General features: G+C 45.2%; 1 protein-coding gene across 1 annotated transcript in view; it reads right to left on the bottom strand.

Annotated features, from left to right (window-relative positions):
• CCDC39 (coiled-coil domain containing 39) overlaps positions 1–7,993 on the bottom strand; it is a 41,327-nt gene extending 33,334 nt beyond the window's left edge. Inside the window, exons 1-6 of the mRNA XM_019503346.1 lie at positions 7,842–7,993; positions 7,084–7,203; positions 3,666–3,812; positions 2,148–2,306; positions 1,177–1,269; positions 965–1,093 (exon numbers count right to left, since the gene is read on the bottom strand). Coding sequence (XP_019358891.1) covers positions 965–1,093; positions 1,177–1,269; positions 2,148–2,306; positions 3,666–3,812; positions 7,084–7,203; positions 7,842–7,958 — 765 coding nt within the window. The 5' untranslated portion in view covers positions 7,959–7,993. The remainder of the gene's footprint in view (positions 1–964; positions 1,094–1,176; positions 1,270–2,147; positions 2,307–3,665; positions 3,813–7,083; positions 7,204–7,841) is intronic.
• Positions 7,994–11,148: the final 3,155 nt, after the last annotated feature.

The following is an 11,148-nucleotide window of genomic DNA, read 5'->3' on the forward strand; positions in this document are numbered from 1 at the left end:
GGGTGAGGGGTAGGTGGGGAGCTGCTCACATGCTAGGTCCTGGGAGCCGGCCGGAAGTGGGAGGAGGGGTGTGTGCAGGGGACGCATGAAGCAGAGCTCGCCCAGGTGGTGAAGGTGTAGTTTTCCACCCAGCCGCACTTGCTCCCCGTGGGACAGACCGAGCTGTGCTCCTGCCCTCCCTGGCCAGTGCACAGAGCTTCTCGGTGGGGCTGCTCCTAGTGCACCTGCAGGCACCCAAGTATTATTTGGCCTCCAGCTCCCAGCTGCCTTCCACCCACTCTACCCGCCCACCTGCAGGCAGCTGAGTGGGTGGAAGGCAGCCAGGAACTGGAGCCCCACATGCTAGTTTATGAACCACCCAGGTGGAGCTTCCCCCCCCCCGGTTGAGCATGTGGTGCCTGGCATGTATCCCTACAGCTCCCCTGTGCTCCCTCCTCCCATGAGTGGCACAGCAAGGGCAGGAGGAGCCACCAGGGGTTGAGGGGAGGAGGAGCTAAACAGTACTAGGGGTCTGTGACCACATTGAAAGCAGCCTTGCTGGGAATCTGTGTGCACTGGCAAGCGGGAACATGGCATGGGCTGCCCCAGGTGGGAGTGTGCAGGGCTTGGCCCCATGTGGAGTACCACAGGCTGGATGCAATCAACTGGTAAGCACCTGCCCACAAGCCAGATCCAATCAGTTAGAGAGCCAGATCTGGCCTGTGGGCTGTATTTTGCCTGCCCCTGAACTAGACAGACATCCCTTAAATCTAAGAACATTTACCTAGGGGATCTTCTGCAATACTTGTCAAGTTTGAAAGAACTTATTAAAAATAAAAAGGAACAATGAGCAAAACAGAAAGCCTTAAAATTAATCATTCCAATTCTTTTCCGATTTCAGTCAACAGTAAAACTCCTATTGGTTGCATTGTTGCAAGGTCAGGCCCAATTTTTATGCAAATCAAATTCTGATCAATAGCCATACCAAAGCAAAGTGATCTATCTCTTGATCTCTTTTCTGCATCTGCTCTATCGTACTTTCCCACTGTCTGATAAGTTCTTGCCTTTCATGGTGAACTCTGCGAAAATCTTCAGCTATCTTGTCCAGCTCAATCTGTTAAAAATGGAGCCTCATTAACAATGATGTAAATGCCCCACATAAGGTAGACTAAGTTTCCATTTGATTTATGTACGCACCTGAGCAGTTAAGGTTTCTGTAAGCTCGTTATCAAGATTTTTGCGTTTCTGATTAGCTTCCATGGTCAACTTTTCTATCTGTAGAGTCAGCACCTGAAATGAAATGATGTAAACGTTAAGATATTGAATTAGAAACAAATACAAAGCTTTGCCTTGGTTAAATAGGAAGCTCCTGAGCCTCTGGTCTGTATTGTTCAAGATCGATAAAAAGCGATGGGCTCACTCTTGCAAGCGTTTGCTTCTGCAAGGATCCTATACTCATTATTTTGTGTGCTATCAATGTGATATCAAAGATCATTGTGACTAGTTCTGCAAGCTAAGGTGTCTGGGTTAAGTGTTTCATTCAGTACAGATGGTGATAAATTAATTTTTTATTTGAACACTGTGAAAAGAATGTTTAAGTTTAATCAATAAAAGATTTTTTCTAAGTGAATGTTCTACTTTAGACAACCTTTATGAATTTTGCACCTATTGCTTAATGAGTCTAGTTTATATTTAATGACAGGGTTTCATCGTTCCTGTCAGCTTTATTATAGTTGCTTATTTCATCCTTCAAGATATTAAGCAATTATTCCAATTGGAACATCTAAAGTAATTATACTTTTTTTTCAGGAGGGTCATATCATGTCATGGATTTTGAGGGTTAACTCCCTGTTAAATTCAGTTAGAGGTTCTTCTTGAAACTGACTGCAGTTTTCTTATAATTAGCCATAATTAAATATTAATCTACTTTTTTGTTATATATGAAAAAATAAAAATTTAACACTTATCCATCAAAACAAATACACTCTGGTTAGTTTCAAAATATGCAAGTTAACCCCTTACAAAAAACTTATGTATTGAACTTTTAACATGGGTTTCACTTATAGTTCCATTAATTTATGATGGCACGGCAGGATGCTATAAATGGCTTCTTCTTTCGTTAAAAAATAATTATAGCTTTAATACAATGTTTTGTTAGATCTACATACCCTTAATTTCCCATCATCTTGTTGGGCATACTTCTGGATGGTGACTGCATCATTGTCTTTACGAGCTGATTCCTCTAACCAAGCCTCTAAAGCTTGATGATCCCAGTTCATCTGGCATCTTAAGGCTTCCAACTTTTGAGTGGTTTTGAAAATGTTATTCTAATAACATTTGAAATAAAAGTTCTGTAATTAATAATATGCTGAGCACAAAAATTAAAGCAGACAATTCACACTGTTGGAATCTAGAAATTTAAAGGTCTCTGACAGTGCTGTTGGGCAGATCAGTTTCTTTCCTATGGCCACTTTATGTTTGGGTGTTAAAAAAAAAGCACAGCAATAAGTTATCTTAAACTGAGGTAAGTAAAGCTTTGCAATATGATGCCTAATATGTAGTGTTAATGCACACTGGGTAAGAGATTCATCCAATGCAATTCACCCCTCACAATCCAAGGGTTAGATTCTGATATCCTTCTGTACAGTGAATAATGCTTTACAAGCGATCCCGAGTGACTCCTGGGAGATGCCCTAATGTGAATGTGTGTAGCAGAATACAGCCTCAAGTGTACAGCCAGGAGGAGGAGGAGGATCTCAGTTGTTCTGGCTGTTGAGAGAGACAGAAATTTAACAAAAGAAAGGAGAACGAAGAAAGCCAGCTTAAAGTAAAAGGCATAATAGTATGAAGAAAAGAAGAGAGAACAATGCATTTATTTCTTTTATAGTGCATTTCTTAACTGCCACAATTACTATTTGTTTGCAGACGACAAAACAAAAATGTATTTGAAACCATGCTCATCCTTTAAAGTACGATAGGGGTATTTAAAATAAAAGAGAAATACCTAGACAAACTAACAATGTAGTGGTGTATAAGTATGCATTTATAGCATTCAGCATATCTGTCTTACTGTCATTATTTATCTCTGTCTGAACGCCAGTTCTCTGCCTTTGTTTGGCAGGGGGTTTTTTTAGGTGCTCAGTGGCCTCACTCCCACAGACTTCCTGCAGGTGGGAAGCAGGTATCTCAGTGGATTTATTCTTTAACTTTCTCTCTCTCTTCTGTCCAACCTATGGAGCGCGCTCATTAGGGCAAGGACTTGTTATTTTATTTGTCTATAAAATGCCATGGCACCCTGGTTACTTGATAGTAGTAGCTGCCTCTGAGCTGTGCTACAAGAAGGCTTTACCTCACACTCATAGCTAAGGTCCCTGCAACCAAAAGCAGGCTAGAAGAATTATTCCCAAATGAATGTAAAAACCTACAATTACATCTTAAGTTTTAAGCCCAGTAATGGACCAGGTTTAACGAGACAAACACTCCTAGCATGTTCCTGAGCAAGGCCTGAAGGACTGAGTCATAAATATTTGTGGTATATCATAAATGTTATGGCTCCATTAAGGTGAACTGTTCTTAAAATTAGTGTCTGGTAACTCCATTTGTCTAAAGAAACAACAAATGAAAGCAAGAAAACTACTGAGAGATAAATCGTCAGTGTCTGTATTATAAAACTCTTAAAATCTTACTTCTTGATTATTTTTCTTTTCTCTTAAGGAAATCATCTCATTTTCCAGCCGTTGAATCTCACTTTTGAGACGTCCAAGTTCTCTCTCAGCAACGGATTTAAAGTGCTTTTCAGTTTCAATTTCATTCTCTCTGGCTCTGTAAAGTGACTAAAGAATAATATTGTTTAATATTTTGCATGGGGTAGATAACAGACTTTTAGCATTTTTACTATTTAAACCAAAATAAGAACTCAAATCAAATACAAATTATGGAATTTGCACGTAGGAATATTGTAAAACAAACAAAATATGGTACTGAGGTTTTAAAAACCCTAATTCCACTGGTATGAACTCAAACTGACTAGCCACTGACTTGACTAGCATTTGGACTGTAAGATATGAAATGAATATAAAAATCTAGTGTGCTGTGTTATTCTCTGTATATACAGATCAACTCTCTCTACCTCAAGTGATTAAGAATACGTCAGCCAATACACAGAATCCATTATTCCACTATTCTGCAGTTCAGAACCAAACAAGACTAAAAATAATTATATTCAAACTAAGTATCTTCATCACCCAGCTCTCTCTCTGATTCAGGAAGCGCAGCAACAGAGAGTATGTTATTGTTTTGAGATGAGAGATGGATTAGACACTGATGCTGCCACATGCCAGCTGGGTGCCTCTCTTTGTCTGGCAAAATTGCTTTAATATATTTTTCCCTGTACAATACCTAATCTCTTACCTACTAGGAGCCTTGCTCTTAAGGGAGAAGAGAGCACATGGTGTTCTCCACTTTGATGGCTAATTAAAATTTGCCATCTAACACATTAAAACTGAGAGGTTGTTCAGCTGCAGAAAAGCCTTCTACGAACCTCTCAGAGCCCATCACCTGGGATGCATCACAGATTCATTATTTGAGTTTATCTCAGGAATTCATTTGAAGTTACAGGTCTGAATTTTCAAACTAGCAATTTGTGGGGCACAATTTTGTATCCCTTAAAGTGGGGGTGATCTTCAGAAAGTTCTGAGCTATGAAAACTGGGCCTCCTTGAGGTGTTCCAACTCAAAATGGAGTCCCCCCCCAATTGCCTAGTGATTTTGGAGAAATTAGGCATGGATTCTTAGCCATATACCAAATGGTACTCAGTACTGTTCTGAAGGTTCTCCAGTAGGGATGCAAATCAGTTTTTGCCTTTCGAATGAGGCTCTCATCCATAATAGAGAAGGGAAATCTTCGTGGCGATCCCAGGGGACCAAGCTGTGTTTTTATCAGATGGAGTTCTAAAGATTAATGTAGCCGGAATAACATTATGAAGCTGCTAAAATGTCATCAGAGAGTGAGGTACTGGTAAAATATACTACTACTAGCCAATTGCCCATCAAGAATGATGTGGAGGGGTAGGCAGGGACAGAGCACCACCACCCCGTGCTGCTGCCGCTGCCTCCCAGGAGCAGGGTGCAGGGGGAAGCTTGCCCTGTCGTCCCCTCCACCTCCCTCTGCCAGCACTCCGCACCACCGCCACCTCCAGCACTGCTGGCCTCACTTCCCGCTCCAAACCTGCTGTCATGGCGGCGCACCACACTCTGATTGGTTGTTTCAGTAACCAATCAGAGTGCTCCAAGAGTGTAATGGACAGACAGACAGACTAAGCCCTTTATTATGTAAGAACTAGCAAATTGCCCATAAGAATGACCGGGGGGGGCAGCAGGGACATAGGCCCATGTCCAGCGCCACCCCGTTCCACTTTGAGGTCGAGCTCACTTCTCCCCACCACCCAGCCTGCCGCTTCAGGGCTGGGGCTGGGCCCAATTCTGCCCCCCACTCCACCCCCTGCCACTTCAGGGCCAGGGCCGGGCTTGCTCCCCACACACCTCTTTTGGTCTGGGGACTTGCCTCCCTGCTCCATCGCCACCACCTCCAGGGAGCAGAGCCAGGGGGAGGGGCAAGGCCAGCAGCACTGGCCTTGTGCCCCTGCTCCATCCCCGCCATCGTAGCGGAACACCGCCACTGCCACCTGTCCAGAATGCTGCTGGAGCACTCTAATTGGTTGTTTCCAATCCAATCAGAATGCAAATTAAGAGAGAACCAATCAGAGTGCAGGCAGACAGACAAAGGCTTTTATAATATTAGAATAGAAATTCTGTGCTTAGTGACTTTCAAATACAGTCTCTTCAAGTGCTTTTACATAGGCTGCTGCCAGACGTAAAAAAAATCCTCCAAAACATGCTGTACCAGAAGAAGCAGTGTGTTGGTTGGACCCGGTTCCACAGTGTCTGTATAGATCGGACACTTCAGTGAGGCTTTTTGGCACTTTAATTAAATTAAATCACCTATTAGATAAAAGAGCCCCACCAAAGGACCCAATCTATACAGATGTTGGGTGAGCTGGGTTCAACTAATGCAATGCCTTTTCTGGGCATGCGCTGGACTTTGCACAGCTGAGTTTAACATACAGCGCTGTGGGGGTTTTTTGGTTTTTGGGGGGGGGTTACATCTGTAAGCAGTTATATGGTATTTAAATAGTATTAAATGTTTCAAATGGGAAAAATAATTGAATGGAAGGGTTAATGTTTTGCCCAAGAACACATAAATACTAGGTGGCAGGCTAGGAAACAAGAGTCCACGAGTCTGATTTTGAACTGACCAATAATAATGTACAACCAGTAATGCCACTGAGATCAGTGCAATTATTCTTGACATAAGTATTTTTTAAGTCACTTCAGAAGGAGCTCCCAGGTTTCCTGACTTCTGGTCCTGTCGCAAAGTTACAGCATTTATTTATATGAACTCTGCAGAAAAGAACTTTTTTATTTAATTATTGGTTATCTTGTATCAAGTCATATCTGTGTGTTCTGAGTGCAACAGTAACCTGTAAAAATTATGTTTGGTTTATACTCTGGCTTGTCAGGAAACAACCTCATTCCCTAATGCAGTATAACCGTGGAGGTCACAGCTACACATATTCTGCAAAGCAACTCTACACAGACCTGGAAATTTGGGCCTGTCTTAGCCAGATGTCTTAGAGTATAAACAGAAACTTAGCTTTTTTTCCCCCACTTTCAAACCCCAGATCTAAGTCTTCTTCAGCATTTTACAGCTAGCTGTCTTTGATCAGCACAAACGTGTTGTATTGAAGTAAACTTCTATTTTTCTTGGACCACACACATCTAACCATTGGCCCCGCGAGTCCTCACAGATAGCTAAATCTGCTCCTTCAAGCTTCCTACTGTGTGTGCTGATGTATTCCGTTATCTTTTTTAAAGGCCATTAAACAAGACATTGCAGATATGGCTGTCCTAATTTCCTGGCCAAGTCCTGGAAGATCAGGTTACGAGAGTTTTCACAAATGGTGACACTGATTTGGACAAAACGGACGAATGAAACGAGGGAGAATTTCCACCCGGCAGGCCGGATCCAGCAGCAGCGACCATTTACCTGGGTGAAGCTGAACTCCTGCCTGACGTTTTTCAAATGCGAGGTCATTGCTTCGCTGCGCTCCTCCAAGTCGGTCAGCTGATTCTGTAGGTTGGCCTTTTCCTTCTGCATCTTCTGCAGCTGTAAACAGTTCATTTTAGTCAAGCAGATGGCATCAAATAAAGACCGAGCCCAGCGCCCATCTGCTGCCAAGTACATGAATGTGATGCCAAAGGGCGCGAGGCCGACAGTACTACAAAAATCACACCGTTGTACAGCCCTCCGGCTGGAAGGGGCCTCCAGAGCTCATCCAGATCCTGAGGCAGGATCACCCCTGTCCAAAACATCCACTACATGCTGTCAACCGTCACCCAACACAGACGGACCCTGCCCTAGGTTGAGTGGGAGATCCGACCCGACACCTGCCCGCCTGCTTCTGGGGATGGTGCTCATGCGGCCAGAGGGGCTGGGCCAGGGCCACGCGCCTGCTACAGAGGAAGGCAACCCCCGCCCAAACCCATCTGATGGGGGGTCAAATTCCCTCCTGGCCCCAAAGACAGCAATGTCCGACCCTGAGGGGAGCGGGAAGACCCTCCAGCCGGGCAGTCCCGCTTATCCGCAGCGGGAGCACGGGCACAACCCCGAGCGCGTCGCACCCGCCGGGGAGGTTCCCCCGGGCTCCGCTCCCCGCCCCGCAGAGAAGAGGCAGCGTCGCCAGCCGCCAAACGTCTGGGCCGAAGAGCCCACGTGCCAGGATGTGGGCCCGACCCGGCTCTCACTTCGTCCTCCAGCGCCTGGTTCTCGACGCTGGCCACGGGGATGGCGAACCCGTCGTCCCAGTCCAGCTCGGCCAGGACAGAAGCGGACGAACCGCTGTCGCCGGCAGCGCCGCTCATGGCTGCGGCCTGCGGAGAGCCACGGCCCGCCCGGCCCCTCCCCCCGCGTCCGCGGCGCCCTGGCAACGGGCTCCCCTGGTTACAGTCCGAACCGGAAGTCGGCGGGAAGGGCTGTACTTCCGGCCCCGGCCCCTCCCCCTGCAGGGCGCGGTGCGGGCTTGGGTGTGGGAGTGGACGCTCCACACAGCATCTACCCACACCCGCGGCTTCAGCGCTACCAGGGGCTGCCTGCGATACGGGGACGGGGAGGTGTCTGGATCAGACATGCACACACCCACATAGACGCCACATAGACACTCACCCACTTACACACCCCACACAGACACCCACACACCACATAGACACTCACCTACATATACACACCACACACCCACTTGTACACACCACATACACACTCACCCAGGTATACACACCACACATATAGACACCCCACACACCCTCATATACACTCACCTATGTATACATACTACACACCCACTTGCACACACCACATATACACTCACCCATGTATACACACCACACCATACCACATATACACTTACCCACGAATACACACCGCACATATAGACACCCCACACCCATACAGACACATACCACACCACACACCCACGTATACACACACACGCACATTTATTATGCCGCCCTCCCAGCTGTCGAAGCCTCAGCTGGTTGTGTGATGTCTTCTTCCCAAACCGCGCGCTTGTGGCTGATGCAAGTCACAGACTCGCAGCCTGCTGTTGGGATTGTTGCGATAAGAGTTTGCCTTCAGAGACTGGTGACGTTGCCAGCTCTTGGGGCTGAACTGCCGGCTGCCTGCCTCAGCCTGATCTAGTGCCAACTGCTGTGAATTCCTCCTGATTCCAGCATTTGGGCCAGGGCTGGAGCTGTTCACACCAAAATGCAGGAAGCTCCTGCCCTGTCAAGGCTTTGCCCTGCTCGTCATTTTCTGCAGGGTAAGTTGAGCAATCGGGGCTGCCCGCAAACTCGATCTGCTGTTGTGTTCAACAGCCCCACGTTCTTCATACAAGGACCCTTCCTCTCAGCAGAAGGCTCTTGTGTCCCCTCCATTTGCATCCGTGCAAACCCACTCTAGAGCAGAGAGAAAGGGACCTTGTTACCCCCAAGTGAGATGATGGTGATAGAGAACTGAGAGAACTCAAGATAAGGCTGACAAAGAGATCCCGAGTGGGGTAGGATTGATGAGGTGGGAGATGATCTGATGGGCTGAATGGGGTTGGAGGCAGAGCTAGAGTGGCATGGGGCAGATGTGGGAATTAGCATTGATGTAGGAGGCAAAACTGATGTAGAAACAGAATAAAGAGTGTAGGCCTTGCCGGATTAACACAGCAGGATTGAATTGGTGGTGAGGGGAGAATCACCAGTAAAAGCAGAAGTGTGGGGGGAAGGTCCTCCAACACCGCAGAACCACCTGTTCAGTACATCTGTGAGGGTGGGACCACTCCTCATGACACACATATGCTGGGAATAAGTAGGAGAGGCTCATCAGACAGAAGAAAGATTAAAAAACCTACCGTACAATCTTTTAATCTTATTATTTTGGGGGCCTGACTCAAGCTTTGCGATGTCTTGAGGCTAGGTGTGTAATTTTGTATTTCAACCTCAGCCAAAACGGGTTCCACAAAACAGGAAAAGGGTAATATTTTGTTCCACTCATCTTAAAATTTCTGGCACTTTATTTCTTTAAAACAACAACAACCAAACAAAAACCTAGCACCTTTTTGCTTTGGGTCAGGGAGTTATATGACAGGCCTATTTTGTTAGAGAACTGGCTTTTGCTGTTCATAGAAAATTTGGCCAAGCCGTAAATTTGTGAACAATTACAGTTTGCACATGCTCAGTAGAGATTTCTTAGATATTAGCAGCTAAATTTGCTGTAGATTCTGTCCCCAGTGAGCATACTCCAGCTGGGACTGAAGAGCTGAGTTTACTGCAACAGCTGCTGTAGTAAGAAAACTATCTGTCCTGTATATTTGGTAACTCCTAAAGGACCTATGGATTGGGAAGGAGGATGCTACTATAGAACTGGGCCTTCCCCTCCCCCAGTTTGGGGCAGTCTGTTGACGTGGAAGCCTAGTGAGGTGGGACTGGAAATACTGGAAAAATTCCATTTCCTATCCTAATTTCCCACCCAGGGAAAAATTCCTATTTGACTTTTTGACTTGGAATGAAATTTCTTTTTGGAAATGTAAAATTCCCAGTACATCAGTCCTTGTATTGCACTCTTATTGTGAAAGCTTCTTTGTCTTTAATTATATGATTGCATACAATTTTCCCACTGAATCTCTCTCTGATTTTGTGGGATGAACCTATTCTGGGGCTGGGGTTGGAGCAGGGCTCTTAGTGAAGGAAGATGTTGTCTGCAAAAGATCTGTCTGGCTTATTGCATAAATTACATAAATTGAAAGGCATTTTGTGAGTGGGACAGGATTGCAGGAAGGTGAAGAGTGATCTCGTGATTAGGGCAGTTAATTCAGTTTTCCAGGACAGAATTTCTGTCCTTGCTTCTGCCATTGTGTTCTGCTGTGAAGCTGGGCAGATTGTTTCACCCAAACCTTTTCATAGGTAAGAGATTACAGGCATGTTCTTCAGTGTCTGGGTGCCTGACTTTGGACCTTGTGATCTGATCAGCAGAAGTGGTCAGTATTCCCAGCCATTACTGAAAGCAATTTTACCTACACTTTGCATATGCAAGGTATGTCTATGCCATGCACTGTGGTAGATGCCCAAACCAGCTCAAGGGCTAAAAGCAATCACATCACAATGGAGCAGGGGACTAGTGGAAAGAGATGGTACGCCATCCTGTAATTAAAAACATTTGAATATGGCAGCCAAGAGTAAGGGTGCCTGCTTTTTTTTCCCTTTCAGTTTTGAATGCTTGATTTGCAACATTAATAGATGTGTTTTAATGTGATGTTCATGTGTAATGTTTATAGAATACTTTGAAAATATCACTGACTATTATTTCCAGATTTTCTTGGAAATTCCATGCCTATGGATTTATCTCAGGCCTGATGCTGACTAAATAAATCACTGTAATAAGCTTTGGTGAGTGCAGCTTTTTCTCACCTTCTGCCTGTGGAAATATATTCTGAACATACACGTATAAATGTTTGACAGATGCACTAATCCAGTAGATGGTGCTGCATGTCTGTATATTTCAATTTTTTTA

Source organism: Gavialis gangeticus, unplaced genomic scaffold, assembly GCF_001723915.1.
Source record: "Gavialis gangeticus isolate Ggan-Ray unplaced genomic scaffold, GavGan_comp1, whole genome shotgun sequence".
Lineage (NCBI taxonomy): Eukaryota > Metazoa > Chordata > Crocodylia > Gavialidae > Gavialis > Gavialis gangeticus.